Raw genomic sequence first — 19,184 nt, forward strand, 5'->3', positions numbered from 1 at the left:
CCCGCAGGACCACATGCACTCTACCATTAATTCCCGCCGTACTTTTCCCACATTTTGCACTCACTGTTGCTTAATAATACTTTATTACTTTAGAGCACTGCTCGCATCCGGAGCATTGTAGACATTTGTACAAGTAGCCAAGCATCGTTGTGTGTGCAGCACAAGCATCGAAATTGTTGGAAAATAAGAACCATTTGTTCGCTGCGAGGCAAAGCGATAGCCATTTCAATGGTGAAGTTTCATATATGCATTTTGGACACTTCAAAAAATATTTTACACCAACACCTCATTAACAATCGTTTTATTTATTTGTGTCACACGCAAATTAGGTCATTTGTTGGTTTTTGACTTTTTCGTATATTTCAAAAAAGAAAAAGTCACATGACATGTTTCAAAATCATTTCAAAACTTTCACATTGGTTTCAGTAAAATGAAATAAGTTTCACTTTAGTTGAACAACATGTACTCATTTTGTGCGCATGGATACAATGCATAAACTTTCAGAACAAATGTTATTTCACACATTGTGTTGCTCAATAGACCGCAAAACATATTTCAATTGCAGAAAACATATACCTCTTTGCCATTTATGTGACGGTAAATCGCTCGACACTCTCATTTTGGCTCTTATGGAAAAGGTGAATGTGTTTAATGAACCCCGTACATATGTTATGCAAACACATATCACATGAATACGGCAAACTTAAATGCTGGTACGTTGATGCTACGAACACAAATATCTACATTAAATATTCTGAAAGGGTGAATCAGAAAACGTCGAATGGTATTTTAATCTATACCAAATGAAAGTCAAATAAATGTGATTTTTCTTCCATTGGTAAAATTTCAGGTTTCAATAGCAAAGAGAGAGTTCACCAGCTTCAGATACCTCATGAATAAAACTGAATCAAATACGAAGAAAACGAAGCGCTCGTGCATATTTCTTGTAAAAAAATCAACAAAACGACACTTGTAGGTTTTTCACTGTGAATTTCTCAGAATTCTGCGCGACATAAATAGTTTGTGCACGAAAATTCAATGATATTTTCAGATTGTCCTTTCAAGTCATCGAACAACAACGACCATGTAAAGTTTTACTGCGTTTTGTTTGGCGGTTTTTTTTGAGTTGCATTTCGATCGAAGAACACACATCAAGATGGTATTTTAAGTGATTTATTCGAACGCATTCATACGATTCTCTAATAATCGAACAATCAGAAGAAGTATTGAGCTAAGCGGGGAAGTAGTAAGATCTTTCTGTAATCATGCTCATTATGGATTTTCTATGTAAGAATTAATCAAATACATAATTTAGATCTAAAAGAGAGTACTTGCACACAAAGCAGAAGCAACAATTCTGCATAATTCCGAAATTGAACGAAAACCGCAAGTTGTACCGCATACGAATAGTCATTGAAGCGGAAAATGGAAAATTTTACGATCAACATAATAATGATTTAACTCGGTTCTGTCATGTTCCTAATATATATATTCATCACCTGAAGCTTACAATAGCTGTAAAACATTTGAAAATGGTTTATTGTTTCCAGCAAATGTGCACCTTAAAAGTTAAATTCGCATAAATAATCATAATGTGCTGCTACATTACTCTAGTGATTTTCTCGAATTGGAATTTTATGAGCATAAATGAAATGTTGGTAAATGATTCAAAAAATAAAATGTCCAATTAATTTTTTTAGAGAGATAGCTGAAGTAGCTGGACATAGTTCCATTTTCATTCACATTGTGCCATGTACTGAAAGAATTTACACTTAATTATTTCAATGTGTTCACACAAATTCAACTATCACATTTTAATTATTCAAACAAATTATGGATATTAAGTGGAGTAAAGTTCCTCTTTACAAAATATTCACATCTAAATTTTCTCTCAGCTTGATCTCAACGTGTAATATTTCATCTGTTTTACTATGATTCCTTTGAATAATAATGCTTTTTACGGAAACTGAGTTCATCTCTTTTGAGCATTTCATTTCGAGCACTTCTCACTCCTCGCGATTCAAATCAAATATTACGCTAAATGAATGTGCGTGCTTGATGTAGTGCAATTTTATGTGCCATCCAATTTCATTTATTTCGTGTTTTCGCCATTGTGCTTTGATATGCTGTCAGTCGCATGGTCCTCAAGTTGACAGATACGAGTCTTTTGAACGACATCTTCTTAGAAAGCTCATCGTTTTTATTACAACTGGCATTAATAATACACATCGTCGCATAAAATTTAATAATAACCTAATCACATCAAGGTAGTAAATTTACTCCCAAAAACCCAACCAATGTATGGCGGAAGCGCGTGAACCCAGTATTCGTTGAAGAAAAAAATCCGTTTTGGAATGGAATGGAAAATGTGGATGAACATAAACAATCAGAGACTGCATATTTGCTGCTGAACAGGCCTGAGCTGAGCTGAATTTGCTAACTCAGGCGCCTGAATCGGTATTTTATCGCACTTACGGTGCAAAATTGTCATTTCTAGACAGCACCCACGTTGCTTATCAATAATTCTAAGTTGGGTGCCAGCTAGCAATGACAATTTTGTGCCGTAAGTGCGTTAAAATACCGATTCAGGCGCCTGAGTTAGCAAATTTAGCTCAGCTCAGGCATTCTCAGCAGCAAATATGCAGCCTCTGCAAACAATAATATTTCAAACACGTTGAGCTTTGTCTGTTTTAATCATCTTATAAATCATTTGCGAATTAAATGCAAAAATGTAATTTATCATAGATCCGATGAGAAAAAAGCAGCAGCATGTGTCCGATGCTGCACGATTCACATTTGGTATTGAAATTGTATCAACGTCATCTCTTCTAAATCATGGATGTACACGAAACAGTCATCAAGCCTGATAAATGTAAAAACTAAATGCTCCAATAAATCTGGCGTCGCCCATAGTGCACCACACCAATGCAATGGGCTTTAATTAACTAAGCCATAAAAAAACACTCTATTCATGGCAGCGAATAGGATTTTTTTTTTTTGTTATTGCTGTTGTTGATGTTACAACATTGCTCTATGTTTTTGTTGCATGTTAATCCAAAAATGGATACTCTCAACAAAACTGATACCAGGTTGCTGTCGTAGTGGCAAATTCGTGCAAAAATCAAAAAATCATATTTATCATATTAAGCTGCACTAATCCGATGTTTCATTTTCGATTTGGATCACATTTTTCCTACGATATATCCATTTTTTATGTGCTTTTTCTGGAGATTTCAGTTTGTGCCGACATTTTGAGTGAATCATAAATCATTTTTGCATGATAAATCTTTCGGAACGGATGCACGAATTGATCTGATTGCATTTTGAACAAAAACAATATGTCTGGATTAGTTCATTTTTACCAAAAATAGATTTTTAGCTAGAATTTTTTCCCCATAATTGTGATCCGAACATTCAGAATTTTGATTGATAACAAAAATATTCCAAACAATTGAACAATAAATACAACGACTTAATGTACAAGATCGAAGTAGAGAGCAGAATATCTTCGATTGGGTTGAATTGAATTTGTGAGCCACGATGAAATATAAAATTATATTATTGCGCTTAATTGTTCATGCTTTTTTTCAGTATTCACAATTGTTGCTTTCCGAAGAAATGTTCAACATGTGGAGCTCATTCTGACATCTGTGCGAAAATTGAAAGGGAATATTTCAAAATTGTGTTTACCAGTTTCGCTGCGTCACTGTTAAATAAACTGGTTGCAAAAGCTGGAACGTGGTTTATTTATTATTTATGCAATGACAGTGCGCAAAAAATATGTACCGTGTGTGCTTTTGATTTAAACAATTTGCCAAATTTGCAAACATTTTGATTGGCATGTTTACCTGATCGCAACCATTAACTTAATGAAATGTTTTGCTTCAGGAAATCGACAAAACCCCTGATCTGCGTTGAGTTGAATATTTTACATTTGGTTTAGCATATATTTCGTTGAAGAAAATTCTTACCAAGCGTAATATATGAAGTTTATGTTTTCAGTAACCCTGAATTCAACTGAATTCGCATATTGGGTTTGTGTACAAAAGCTCAGCGATCAAGGGGAATTTGCAAAATATGTTTTGTTATAATATCGTGTGATGTTAGGATTGAAACGTAACAGACACTTTTTTTGCATTTCTCAAGAGCCTCTTCCATTTTCTCCACTTTGTGTCGACACAAAGTGAGCGAAAATTCGGCTTATCTGTATGTTTACTCGACATGTCAATGAGTCAACCAAGCATTGGGGCCATTCGGAGTGAGAGCAAATGAAAATATAAAGCATAAGTATACGTATAAATAAATAAAAATTTGTTACAGTCACAATATTTATTACCGTGTACAGAGGTATTGCAGAGAGAAGTATGTGAGAATAAAAATGTGTTACTAACACATGAACGAAATTTGAGATGAGAAACAACACAAGACCAATATGTCTTTTTTGCGCTCGCAAATTTGCTGTTCGCCTTTTGATTAAAAAATTTCTGTGTTTGTGTTCTGCGCACAGGTTTTGTAGGAAAGGTTTTTCTTCTCAGGCCGTCAAATATTTCTTTGATTTTTTTTTGTGTGTTCATCACTTGAAACGAGGCGGTCCGGTCAAAAGCTCATAAAAGAAGGATTCAACGGAATGAGCCATTGCAGATAAAGCAAAAAAAAAATAGACCTTGAAATATGCGATATAAATATTTGATCAAAATACAATTTTATGGCAAACACTCGGCGTTTAATGCGCCGTTGTTTATTGATGTTTTCAATAATTCTATCGTTGTTTTATGGTAAAACATTTGATTTGATGAGGCGATTTGCACAAACAGAAAAGTATGTGCTGACTTAATTATGTCGTCAGCGTCATAATATACTTTTTGTTATCGCTTTCTTGTTGAAATTTAAACTACATACGCATATATCGGCGGTGCTGATTATTTTATATCAGTATTTTATTTGGTTTAAAGAACGATTACACCATCGCTCTACTTTATTTTATTTTTTTTATGTTTTTAAATAAAAACAAATATGTTTTCTGAGAATTTTGTCCAAAGAGTTGCTATCAGTATTCATTTAGTTCAATTTATTGAATTCATTGAGTACAATTTATACTGAGAAATACTCATGAGAGAAATGCAAGAGAATATTCGAGTTTTGATTTTTCTTCCAATGGTCACCAGTGGTTACAGTATATGATGGTTCAAACACACTTCAAAATGCTGCAAAACATAATTGTTCATTTCAATGCTCCAAATATCTATTGCTGTTTGTTTATTTGTACATTAAATTTGATTTCTCAAGATGTTCACTTCAAGTTGTTCCACTCCATTACACTTGGTTAAGTGCCATTCGCATGAATTGGAGCAGAACATACTCGTGTACACTGATCGATTTCGTCCAAATTGTTGAGTCACCACTGAATGCAAATCTCCGATGTGTCCATGTGATGACGACCATATGGTCGTCTAAAAAGTCAATGATGTATTTATAATATGGCACCTTATTGTCAGCCATTTTCTTAAACAACATTTCGAATCAATTGTCTTCTAAAATGAAGCGCGTTCGCATTACCAGTTGAACAGTTATGTAAATTTTACATTCACGGTGTAATGTGTCGCGAACGCAACAAAATCATTCGAAACATCAACCGTGATTCATCGTGACACTTTTATTAAGCACATCAAATATATGCGAAAAACGTGCTGAATTCATTCGCGTACGATAAATAGCATAGAAACAAGTGTTCTGCAAATGGCGCACATTGAATGTGGAGCAAGTGGAAATAAAATCGCAAACTGCCGATCTGACGAGGGCATCTGTGTCAACGATAGCAACAAAAAAAAACCGCGATTGAAAAAATTGTTACATACCCAAAAATTCCTTTGCATCGACGGTTACCCGAATTTTTCCGTTTTATTTGTTTTTTGCGTGCTTTGCACTTGCTCAGCTTAGAGCATAAACGTAGGTAGATTTTCGTCATAGCAACAACGATAAGGGCTCAAGACAACAGGTGCCAACACACGTGTTTGTTAAAACGATTAACTTTAGCGGATGCTTGTGTCTCGAAATGACTTTTTTGTCCTTCCACTGTTCTCTACCGAAATACGACAACTTCCTCGTTCGACATGTATGCCTTTATTTCTTCTGTTCAACACATTTTGCAGGCTGTTTGCAGCAAAAATATATTTATGAAATTGTAAAACACATTCAACTTCACTGATTTTAGCACTGGTAAAAGTTTAAACAACTGACACTCAGATTATTAATTTACTTTGAAACCACATACATGTTGTAACAGCATTGCTGTTTATTGTATTTGTTCTCTGTGTTGGGATGCCACTACTGACAGAAAGACCAAACTACAAAATACTGGCATTCGACAGTTCACATTCATATTGTTGTTTACAGAGCAAATATGTAACGAATATAATAAAACACTGGGAAAAATTCGTTTATCTCAATTATGTGCTGATTCATGTGGAGATTTCATTACTTATTTCTTGTTTATTATTTTCACCATGAAACATTGCAGCTTGCTACCGCCGGCCAGCCAATTGAATAATGATTCGTAATTTTTTTAAATTTCAGTACAATACATGTTCTATGAAACACGGTGTGAATCAGTATATTGTATATTTAGCTGAGCGTCATATTTTTATCAAATTGTGAATGAAGAAATCGTAGCTTGGAATAAAGTTTATAAGTCTTTTTTGATTACATTCAGGCTCCAAGGTTCGAATATTTTGCTTGGACTGTAATTCTCATGCGGATTTGAAGTGATTTTAATGATGCAAACTTAGACGCGAACGTGTTTATGGTAACAAAGTGAATTAATATTTCTCTGCCAGTTGGTACGATTAATTACTGATTGCTACCAACACCGTAAATCTTTAATCAAAAATTTCTGGTTGAGCAGCAAAAAATAGTGGCAAAGCATGCTGTTTGCATTAGTCAAAGAATCGGAATGTGAGAGAAAAAAGCGGTAGAAAGTGAACAATTTACACAGAAATGTGTTGTGATGATCCGATTTCCGTTCTTCCACATTGCACGAAGCAAATGTAATTATGCAGATTTTCTACTTGACTAAACATGTGACTCGTGGTCCCTTGCTCTGCTGTAATTAAAGTTAACAGACTCAAGGCTACGGTAAAGTGGTATAAAAAGTGCTATGCTCTTGCTCTCGCTCTGCCAACTCTTTTATCGCTCGCCAGCTTAGGGGCAATGTTGAATATATTAAACGGGTCGCTGAACTATGTATCTTATGCAAATGGCAACATTTCCACAGAAATATGTATTTGTTGCGACAAATTACCGTTTAGTGAGCCCTTTCTCTTTATTACCGTGAATAAAATGATACGTTGAATATCCATTGACATGGTTAATGTACGTACACGCGCAACATTCTGAACCAAGAAAATTGTGTCTGATTTTGACGGAGTTTTTTTTTGTAACCGCAGGTGTTTAATATGCAATTCTGGAAATGACGAAAATTTTACAATTTTCACGCTGTTATCCATCTCGTTGTCGACAAAATGCCCATTTCTATGGCATGATTTTGCGCTAAATGTCATGAATTTGCTTGAATTTTGTCAGCCGAGGCACACCAAGAAAGCGATCCCTCTGGTAATGAGTTGTCAGCAGCATAAAATGAAAGCTATGACCCTTTTCGACGTAGGTGTAAAACATTAACACTTAAACGGTTATTTCCGTTTTACTGGCTCATGATTTTAATACATTTTGAGGTGACTCGAGCTTGTCTATCTGCCTCAATACAACTGCATTGGCATTCATGTAAATCGGTTTTTTTTTTAAATTTTATTAGATGCTTTTAGGAAAATTGAATCCACATGAAATGTTGTCCATTTTCATGTTGAACACGTTGGCATAAAATAAAAACGTTAAACAGTCAACGTATGTATCGTTCGAGATCGTGATTAGAATAAGTAAGCATGTTTTCTATCTTGCTCGTAGCAGTGAGCATTTTCCACAACATTATCATGCTTTTGCTACATTTAATCACTACAATACTTTGACTTTAGAAGGGTAAAGTGTAGTTTTGCATATTTCATAGAATCAATAAACAGATAAACGCATTTGAGATCATTTTTCAGCATGAGCATCGTTCGAATTTTGTTTTCTGAAATTCTGCTCGTGAATTACACATTCTTCATCCAAAAATTGAAAAGTGTTTGTTTACTTTGATACCGGAGATCATGATTACCTGAATTTTGTTTCCGTTTTAATGGAAATTCTCAAAATTAAATTTCTCAGAAGAGCCAATTCATGCATGAAGTAGCCGTGTTTGTTTTGAATTTTCAAATGAAAAAAGGAAAAACAAAATCACGAGGCCAACCAACTGAATACATTACTAATTTTAGAAGAATCGCTTGCCACCGGCATGGACCGCTTTTCCAAGAAATCCTCATCAACATCATAAAACTTATGTTTACGTACTTAAATATTATCATGTTTCCTTGTTCCTTGTACCGTACATACATTAAAAAGATATATTCAACCTTTGTCACATGCATGCAATTGGTTAATCAGATTGTGTTTTTTCCAGTGGAAAAAGAAGATGAAACCAGATTATTTCTCAACAAAACAGAAATATAGCGAGACACCTTCCTCAGCAAAGAAGAATGAAACAAGACCGCAGAGCTTCGCTTCGCTCCGCTCTGCGTTCTTGAGTTTTTAGTTACTTAATTTATTTTGTTGTTTCACAACAAACTATTCTTTGGCGCACTACATGAAATGTATTTCATCAAAGTAACTTTGAAGTAATATATTTATTCATAGGTGTTAATTTTTGTAATAATTATTCGTTTTTTTATTCACTTATTACTTTTGTCATATTTATTCATTTATTCGTTATTCGTGAATAAGTTGTAATAGTTATTACTTCTTACAACTTCTTTTTCAATTTTCATTCGTTTTCTTATTCGTTTCTTATTCACTTCTTATTCGTGCAAAATGAATTACAAGATCTTGGTTTTATTTCTTTTTTAAAATACGCTGCCTTTTGTTTAAATTAAATAAATAATATGAGCATAGAATCTAAAATCACTTTAATCCTGTTCAACACAGTAAACATGATGGTTCTAATTTTTAGAACCGCAATATGAAATTTGGCACTAAAATCCATTTAAGTACCATTTGTACTAGAAAAAGTTCAAAATTTACTAAATCAAAAATCAAAGCTTCATGTATTTATTATAGAACTTTTGAACTTTTTCTAGAGCAAATAGTACTAAAACAAAGTTAAGTGTCAAATCTCAACATTGCTAGAATCATTGTGTTTACTGTGAAGACACAGAAAATATTATACGAAAAATTAATGTAATTTTTAAACAACATTTGATAATAAAAATTTGATTGGCGCTTCGAGATATTGTGCACTTATTTGTCGTTAGTGCACCTGTTTTAAATTAAATAAAGAACATGAGCATAAAATTCAAATTCACCATAATTCGTTTCATCACTCAAAAAGTATCTAGAAAAAAAATAAGCAGATTAGTAGCTCTACATTTCATGTAGTGCTAAAAATACATTTGGATTCAATCAGCCATACCGAACGCATGTACTTCATACGTAAGCGAATCGTCCAAATATACGTGAATTCTTTGGCATTGGAGCCCTGGAGAGCGATAAAACGTTGTGTAAATTTAATTTAAAATTTTACATATGCAAACCATGTATGACACCAACGCCAAAAGCGATCAAATTTATGCACACCAAAATTGGCATTCTCATGATGAATCTTAATGTGGTGCTTTTATGTAAGTCGTCGACCCTTAATAAATATAAAGAATAGGAACGCATGACCTGATAATATACCATACGTCGAAACTAATGCAAATCATTTCTTGAGAAATGCTCATTTTTCCAAAGTAAAACCCCTGTGAAAAGTTCCCTTTTTAGAACCATTAAGTGGAACGCTTCATTTTGGTTGAATATAAAATGAAAATGTAACAAGTAGCACTTCAACACCAACACATTTTCACTTCGCCAATATCACCTAGTTTTGTGTGATCAAAAAGGTCTATTATTTCCGTTGACAACGGCATAAAATCAATGTCACAGAACTTAATAAATTACAAAATTTTAATGGTTTTTCTGCGGCCAATAGAATGTTGCGAGAAACAAAAGGCCAAATTCCTTACGCAATAAAATGGGAATTACACAGTTGCTGGCAATAAAGCCCGATTTTCCTGCTTAATTGGACATCATAAAGGCTTTTTCGGTTACGTTGACGATTATTACTGTTGTTGATTCAATAAATATGAAAAGGGTACCTATTATGGCAACCATATCAATGTTTTCGTCGCTATTTGAGAGTGGCAGCAGCAGCAGCGACCGGCGACGGCATGACTCCACAAAAAGGTGAAGGTTTTTTTTTTCATCTATTCGGATACCAAAATAAACGAATGCTCTAAAGGGACCCTTGAACAAAATGAATTATGTAACGATCTACGTTGTCGGCTAAGGAATATGATTTTTTTTTCACTGCAGGTGCAAAACCGAATTGTATTTCCTTCAAGTTTGGCTGTTTGTGTGCTAGTTGTGACACATGTTAATGAATTGCTGGCTGCGAAATTTATTATGCCATAAAATGTCACATTAGCTATTGGTAAACTTAATTGAATGTGACAGCCAAAAAAGTTTCCTGTCGAAGAATTGATTGAAAACAAAACCATCTCGGTTTCAAAGCAGCCCGGTTTTAAAATACACTGATCTTCTTGCAATCCAATGCCGTTCGTAATTTGTGAGTTCAATAAATTATGCGAAACCAAATCCATTCCATGCATTTCGAGCGGAAGAAAATTCAGTTGTTTTGATTCGAGAAATGCGACTGAAGGACTTGCTTTCATATGCTTTTATGATTTATGTATGGAGCAAATTGTCTACATTTATGCGTTTGAATTCGTTTCCAATCGAAATTCCAATCCAAGCATTCAGGTGGAACAGACATTTTTGCAGCGACACTTTTTTCGTCCGTATAATCGACGTGAAATTAAAAGCCAAGAGCCAATCATTTGTAATTTGATTTCTATCGTGAATATGTCTCGTATGCCTGCAAACGGAAACCGATTCACATTTTTTACGCTTCGTCTGCGCCCGAATCAATTTAATAACGTTCACGTTTCTATGACAATTCATTTTCAGTTGTAATATATTGTGCATACATCGATGGCATGATTCGATTTCACTTCTTTCGATACCGTATGACTCTTACTCTGTCTCGGTCAACTTAATTGAGATTCTCTATGCCGATAAAAATAACTAACATTCGGAATTTCATACATGCCATTTCAGACATCTGATACAGACGATGATTATTACCTTTGCAGAAAATGCCGTTGTATTTGTGGGAGAAAGTGTCTTTTGAATTTCATTGAATTTTTGTCGAAATAAAGGCGATGTTTTCATAATTTTTTCATTTGTAGTCCTGTCTCTGAAGAAATTGCACGTTTTTTCATCATTTTGCAATCCGTTAAAGGAACGAGTGTACAGTTGTCAATATCCTGTTCATTATAGCGCGTAATTGAAATGGCTTCATTGAAAACCAAATTGGCAGAAACTTTCTTCATTCCATTCTTGCTCACTTCATTGGTCATAACAGATTATACATATATGCGAAAGATTCGAGAAATGCCGAAACTTCTATTATTATCAAACTACGCATTTAGTGTTTTCAGTTAAAGTTGTGAATGCATACAAGTTTGCTTTGCATTAAATGGGTTTTAGTGCGCAATGAGAAATCAAATCAAATGATGAATAAAATCAGAAAAGTTGTCTTACCTGGTTGGAACCACATCCGCGTTGTCCGTAAGCAATTCCCATGATGTGATTTTGATTGGCCAGGCAATGTGACCGAAACTGTCACGTACCAACGCTTCCCAACTTGAATATGGTGTGTGCGAATCACTGTGCAGTCGTTCAGAACGTTGCAAGCGAGCACGTCGCTTTGGTGTTGTGCCACCCGAACCGGGTGACGATGGGCTCAAATGATCCATGTGAACGACACGGAAACCGAACGACAATTCAGTAAAATATTTAATTAACTCTCAAGTGGTTGCGTTGTGTTACCGAGGTGAAGCGGTTATGGTCGTGAACTTTAACCAATACTCGGTATTAGCAATTAAAACACTCTGGAATGTTCGAACGTGAATGAAATTCAAATAATTTTAAACAAGATAATAAAATTATGGCAATAATGAAATTTCATCGAAAATCAACGAAAATCAATGAAAAACAAAAACGCATGACGAAAACAAAAAATCGTTAATTTGATCAATGCGCATTTTATCGAGCTGTTGCGATTTTAATAATGCAGAATCTAGCAAACTGAATTCAACTCGATAAATCTAATTTAATTTGATGCCGCATGACATTGAACGAAACTGGATGTGTTGCGGTCGAATTGCAGTACATTGGACCGATGGGTTAATGTTCATTGGCATGAAAACAGTGATTAGGTACATCGCCGAACAATCAAATGCACCATAATTAATGATTTTACAATATTTTAGTTAGTCAACTCGTGTATTCGAACTGCGTAGTATTCCGATTTTCTCCCTTTCTCTTTCCCCCGTTTTTTCTTCTGCTGTTCGATATGTTCGTCGTTTTTACGTGAGTGCATCAAATTGATGATACTGCAGCTAAAAATTACCACACATTTTCATTTCACTTTATCACTGCACGCCCGGATCGCTGGATTACTGTTTCTGGCTTTTCGTTTCAACAATAATTAATTACATGTTATCCATTGTAACTTGATAAAAACAATATACAAAAAAATAGCGTTCATGTAGCGTGCACATTGGAGTAAAATTGGCCAGCATCGTGGATTACCTAACGCATGGCAGCAAGCGAAAACACTTTACAAACGAGCGAAAGAAGATGAGGAGAGAAAAAAACTATCACGACAACTGGTACAAGCTTTGCTGCAAACACTCGGGACCTGCAACGAGAACAAAAGTACAGGGAAAACCAAACACAATTCTATTAGTTTTAAAACCATTATATATCCTCTTTTAATGGTAGAAATGCAAAAGGGTATTTAACACAACGAAGGTCGCAGCGCAATTGTTTCGTTGGATTTGAGTAATTTAATTTTACAAACCAACAACAAAAAAATTAGTAAAAATAATTTTTTGATTTTTTTTTAATCAATTAACGCGATGTGACGCGTTTGGCTAATCACATGGAAAATATTATAAACGCACACATTCGTCGAAGTGATCTCATATTATGGTGAGTTTAAACTTTACTTTCAGCGATAATAATAAGTGAAAAAATATACATCGAATAAATTTCCGTGGCTTATAGGGATTTATCTCGTGTACACACAGATTCGTTGAGTCTTTGTTTTTTTTTTTTATTCTCTGTCTGTGCGGAAAAAAACCTAATCAGCTTAAACGTAAAATCCTGAATATATAGCACCGTGACGACGAAACTTTTCTTCTATTTCAATTCAATGTACATTGTACACCAGCTTTTACGATCGATTTCATATTTATGCGTTTTTTTCTCATCCTGTCTGGTGTTTTCGATTTCATTGGAGTTGCAGAGATGTGTATTATCAAGTTGCTGACTGCGTACACCGTGTACGGTACAACCTAGCAATAAACATTCAAGATTAATTGTTCATACCATCGATTGATGTCATCTTTGAATATCATCCATGTGTCTCTTATGCAAAGATTTTTTTTTCTGTTGGAAGTTGCTTCTATGGAATGATGAATATATTCCCGTGCAAAGTTCGATGTAGATATTGATGACATTGATATGCGACAAATTGATGTGCGTGCGTGAGTCGCACTTTTCTTTTAAAAGATTCACTTTCAATTCGGAATATCGGTCTAGACATAATTACGAATTTCTTGAACAAAACCCCGTTCGCACCATTTTCATTCGTAATTTGCTGATAAAAAATGTACGTATCTCCGGAGCCTTTGTCATGCGGCTTATTGAAAAATGCAAACAAAGATGATCTGAAGGTTGCTTGAAATTCTAGCGAAAAAAGGCCCCTCAAAATTGTGGCACGGAGCAAATTTTATATTTTATGCTATAAACCCTAAATGAGCCTATTGACAGAGTATTTTTTGTGTGTAAAAAGTACCGTCATTTAATTTGTTTTAATAATTTACAATGAAAAAAACGCGCTCTAATAACCACGATTCTTGGAATTGTGTTTCCGGTTGATTGTGAAAAAATGTAATTTTCCATATGATTTCCTCCCTGATTTTTGCTTGGCGCTTGTTACCAGCGAGATATGGATGACGGTACGTAACAAATGTTCCACTTTTTTTTCCAATCAAAACCATGGTTTGAAGATGTATAGTACGAACGTCCTGTTTTAATGTTCTATTCAAATCCATATTGTGTATGAATTGAATTCTTGTTGCTAAGCAAAGAAATCACACGCCCCCCATCACAACATTTGTCAAATAATTGACATGTGTCTATTACAATTTTCTCGTGTTGATTACATGATACGAATTCTTCTTTCTTCGTACAGTATTCACAAGTAATGGATAAAATTTCGCACGCTTTAAACTTTCGCTTGAATAAAATAATAAGTGTTTGCTCGTGCACGGATTTATTGCCTGCTGCGACGAAAAGTCTATATTAGAAGTCGGACGTGCAGCGCACGTGCTGTCAACTACAATTCGTTTCAAGGTCATGCCAATTCTTGGATATTGGATTGGCTTTTGAATGTTCAAAATATGAGTAACAAAAATGTGGAATTGCACATTATAAAAGCAATGCTATGTTTGGAATTAAATCGCGTCTATGCAGCTTAATTCGATTGAACGAAATGTGATTCATTCATAAAACACATTTTCGTTCTTTCACTCCATTTCCACAAATTTAATATTTGATTCGAATTCTCCTGAGGATTCAATAGCATCAACAGCAAATCCTTTTGATAGATACGATTTCCGCGAATAAATGTATCTGTAATTTCAGTGTTATGAAACGAATATACATGCACCACAAGCGACACTTATGTCAAAAGACCTATTAATTGCGAGCTTGAACTTGAACTTTTTGTGAAATGGATAAGCTTTCTCTGTAAAAATTTCTCTCATACACTTTTTTTCAATCTCAAAATTGATATGCGTCATGTTAAGAGTGCTCTATGTGCGTGTGCAATGCTTTCGTAGATAAACTAGCTGTGTAATTAAATGTGCTTTGATGATGTTTGTGAGTTGAGCTTCTGAGAAAGTCGTTGAGTTCGTATGATGTATATAATTGACATGGAGATTAATATCGGGTCGGCGGGCATATTGCGTATTTGCCTTTGTGTGCTGTGCGCTCGAGATAGATCGTTATTACTGAGGTGCACAGTGCACACTCAAACTTGGTGTTTGAAAAATCCCTGTTCAAATTACACTAATTGCGTAATTATGAAGTTCGTTCTATCTTTCGTGCCGTGCAACGCATTCGACCTTTTCATTCAGAAATTTTGATTTTGCATGCTGTTGCAGAGTGATCAAGGTGTCATGTTGCAACACACAAAATATAATAATGCAACGATGAGATGGACGAAGCGATTTATAATAATGAAAATAGGTTGATTTTTTTATGAGAGAGGGAGAGTGTGTGTTAACAACTCAGCTGATAAATAGGTTGTTTCCATTGAATATGGTTACCTTCAGTTGAACAATTTGCTTCGACTGCTTCTCTTGTTGTTGCTTTTTCTTTTCTTCGATTGTTTGAATCATTTAATTGTGAGTATTTTTTTTCTCTCTCTCTCTCTTCAAACTCCTTTTGAAGATTATCGGCTGACCTTGAGGTTGGGGAATGCGGTTTTGCATTTGCAATTTTACCCAAAAATCAACTGATACTGTGAACATTCTGTCCGGGAGTTATTCAAATGAATAATTGTTGTGGATGCATGGCATTTCCGTTGAGTAAATTAAAGAAAATTGTTTTGTGGTATATGCGTCACAACCAATTATCATAAAAATTCTATTGAAAATCGCTAACAATTTGCCCATTGATTCACCCATTCACGTCAAAAATCCGCATCAAAAGACGCAAGTAATTATTTGATATTTACAATAATTGTGCTTGAGTTCAAGTTGAATATCGTATTTTACGTTATTTGTTCGCCCTCTGTCTCTGCCATCAATTTTATTTCTAATTTCAGGCGTTCGATGATAAGCATCGGAATCTTTCAGCAGATTTTACGATTTGAATAGATTTTACGATTTGAACAGATTTTACGATTTGAATATATGATGAGTTTTGTTCGGTCAGGTTAATTAAATTCGAAAGCGAATGCACAAAGAAAAGTGAGAAACAGTCAAGCTAACATTGCATCGTGCAAATGTGTTCTAAACATGAAACGATTTGATGTTGTATCTGTTTCAGGTTTGCAATGAAATGGATCTGTGTCTCTTTTCCGCGCACAGCTGAATGAGCTTTATTATGCGCTTTAAGGTTTTTCGCTATATATATTTCTGTTTCTTATTCTATTGCAAAGCACATTTTTTTCGTTATGCCGTTTCAGCTGCGAGAAAAGCAATATAAATAGCCGGGCGTACTCCAGTATCAAGTCATTCGTGATTTTTGCACAATAGATTTCCCTTCAACTTTTAAATTTAATTTATCGCGGCACATAAATATTTCATAACAATATTTTTTTTTTCTGTGGCGTTTTCGATTGAAAGTAAAGAAACCGAAGTAATAAAAAAAAACATCATGAAATCTCAACTCTTGAACGTCTGTTTGGCAAGTTTTTGTCTCATTGGCACCGCATTTAGTTTTCAATGGCGTAAGTTTTTACACGTTTACTCCGGTGAATTTTTGTTATGTATTCGTTCGGTGAAGTGAAACTGAAATTGAGTAAAACGGAAATGCAATCGATGTGGAAAATGTGCAACGAGCAATTTGAAAGGCTGTGACATTTTGGAATTTTCAAAAAGTACAAAATGGACATGATGGTATTTTTACTGACGAGTTAGTGAACGTGTTTTCGTTGGACTGTGTTAAGTGAACTGTACAGAAGAAAAATACAAGTGACGAATGTCATGTTCGATTGATACACAGTTGAATGTGATACGTGTTACGGAAACAAATATTTTCAAGAATATTTTGAACGATTCAAAAGTGATGCATTTCGATAAACATTCATTCCACATAATATTGCCGCACCTTCACCTATCTACTCGTCACATTGATTTACGAATTTAATAAAGTCACAATGAATACTGATTCATATTCTCATAGAATATTTAGCATTTTGTGTTTTGTTTTTGTTTTCATTCTGTATTTGAAATATGCATCGTTTGAATCAACCAAATCCAAAATGGAATAAGTCAAGAATTATGCAGTCGGCAAATCAGAAAAAACAACAGATTCGAATGAAGCGTACGGTGTATGCGCTGGGAATGTTGATCTTAATTGTATTCATGCATCAAGTTCATTGCAAGAGCAATACGATGCAGTTGCGCAATATTGAACAAGCGTTGACGAATGCGACCGATGCTTTGAAAAAAAAAGCATCGATTCGGTCGGTGTGAGATGTGTCAAGCGCGGCAAATGATAATTAACTCATTAAAATGATTTATGTAAACGGCGATTTAAATAAATTAACAGCATTGTCGTAAATTGCAATTCGAAATTTATCGATCTGTAATTTGCACGCAAATAAGCAAAAGCAAAACTAAAATAGTTCCATTGAATAAATATGGTTGTTGTTTACTTTTAGCTTCGAATATTCAACAGTGTAAAGCAGCCGATGAGACATGCATCCCGCAAGCTCTCACGCAATTATTCCGACATGCCGATGGTAAGGAAGTGAAAACTAACAAGAATTGAATTCACACACAAAAAATGCAATAAAAACACATTTCTCAACCAGTATTGTTTGCATTTTAATTTGCATGCCATTAGAAATTCCCGATTTGAAAATTCCAAAAATGGAGCCGTTCGTGTGGAACAAAGAGGCTGTACTACGAACACGTAACCCAAACGCACCAATTAACATCGTTATTCGCAACTCCAATACCACAATCTACGGACTGAAAGCAATGGAAATAACGCAAGTCAAGTTAGTTCAATTTCTGTATAATTACACTGAATTCCTACGAATTTTGAGGCTTCATTTTAAAAAAATTGTTTTCAGAGGTTTTGGACCTGACCCGAGAAAAACGAAGTTTGAAATTAAATCGACTGTACCGTTCTTGGTATCGGTTTCAAATTACAAGTCAACGATGAATCTATTTGCATTGCCAATTACGACCGAAGGCATTAGCAATACAACCATAAGTACATAGTTGTTTATTTTTCGGAATTTTTTTTTTTCGTGGAATTTTTCGACACCAATTTTAACCATTACATTTGTGTTTGTTTGTTATTTTCATCGAAAGCAAATATGGAAATTCGTCAGAACATCGATGTTGATGTCATTCAAAAGAACGGAAAAGATTACATAAAAATCAAAAATGTTCGTGTTCATATAAAACTCAACAAATTTTCGGTAGACTTCAAAAGCAAAACGGGAAATCCAGCCATCAATGACACCATTAATAAAGCGATTAATGAAAATTGGCGAGAGATTTATGCTGAGCTCAAACAGGATCTGGAGAAAAGCATCGCCGATGTCATCAAAGCTCTTATATCACCAATTTTCGAAAATATGCCATACCAAGAGTTTTTCTTGCAATAAATATACTTGCGTCAACTAGCTAAACTAGGTTATCTTCGACAATTTAGAGCTGTTTTTCTAATTTAATAATGTTGTGAGTTTTATTGTCAATTAAAAAAGAGGTGAAAAAATATTTGTTTTAGTTTCATTCTCATAAATATTCAGAAATTTTACTCATTGATCCGTAAATGGCGTTTTTTTATAATGATGGTATTTATTCAATGAATCTGCAACCTTTTTTCATTTTTCAATGAATTTGATTTTTCCATCATTTCCGTTAGTTTCAATTTCTCTGCCGGATAATGTCATTAAATAGCTTGCTTTTATTAATGAACAAAGAGAGTTCGAGAAGTATTTTTTTTCACAACGATCAACAGATGAATTTCGACGAAATGCATTTATTATTGAATGAACGTTCTCTGAAAATTCAGTGGGAGTTTCAAATTAAGTATTGAACGAGAAAATGACGTTTGAAAAATGGAATTTTCATCGAGCGGAATATTGAAAAAAATAAAACAATTTGTGTGTGTGTTTGAAT

The 19,184-nt window shown here is 34.4% G+C and overlaps 2 protein-coding genes across 3 annotated transcripts in view; one reads left to right on the forward strand and one right to left on the reverse strand.

The window, feature by feature from the left end:
* LOC129564936 (GTPase-activating Rap/Ran-GAP domain-like protein 3) overlaps positions 1-19,184 on the reverse strand; it is a 75,789-nt gene that overhangs the window by 45,664 nt on the left and 10,941 nt on the right. The window contains exons 2-3 of one of the 2 annotated variants that reach the window (XM_055439198.1): positions 12,838-12,946; positions 11,785-12,134 (exon numbers count right to left, since the gene is read on the reverse strand). In XM_055439198.1, coding sequence (XP_055295173.1) covers positions 11,785-11,999 — 215 coding nt within the window. In that variant the 5' untranslated portion in view covers positions 12,000-12,134; positions 12,838-12,946. Of the gene's footprint in view, positions 1-5,855; positions 6,327-11,784; positions 12,135-12,837; positions 12,947-19,184 lie in introns of those variants that run through there. The other variant, XM_055439213.1, reaches the window with a different exon arrangement.
* Positions 16,529-18,779, forward strand: LOC129565027 (circadian clock-controlled protein daywake-like). Its single transcript, XM_055439364.1, has 5 exons — positions 16,529-16,771; positions 17,708-17,788; positions 17,893-18,049; positions 18,125-18,267; positions 18,369-18,779. Exons 1-5 carry the CDS (start codon positions 16,699-16,701, stop codon positions 18,665-18,667), a joined length of 753 nt encoding a protein of 250 aa, XP_055295339.1. The 5' UTR covers positions 16,529-16,698; the 3' UTR covers positions 18,668-18,779.

This window comes from Sitodiplosis mosellana, unplaced genomic scaffold (assembly GCF_009176505.1).
Source record: "Sitodiplosis mosellana isolate CC-2019 unplaced genomic scaffold, AAFC_SMos_1.0 Smas_scaffold_1, whole genome shotgun sequence".
Classification (NCBI taxonomy): domain Eukaryota; kingdom Metazoa; phylum Arthropoda; class Insecta; order Diptera; family Cecidomyiidae; genus Sitodiplosis; species Sitodiplosis mosellana.

Bases quoted from the DNA above. Each gene is read 5' to 3' on its own strand.
- LOC129565027 (XM_055439364.1), top strand. From the start codon at position 16,699: ATGAAATCTCAACTCTTGAACGTCTGTTTGGCAAGTTTTTGTCTCATT. The intron at 16,772-17,707 runs GTAAGTTTTTAC...GTTTACTTTTAG, and splicing joins CGCATTTAGTTTTCAATGGC to CTTCGAATATTCAACAGTGT. The intron at 18,050-18,124 runs GTTAGTTCAATT...AATTGTTTTCAG, and splicing joins ATGGAAATAACGCAAGTCAA to AGGTTTTGGACCTGACCCGA.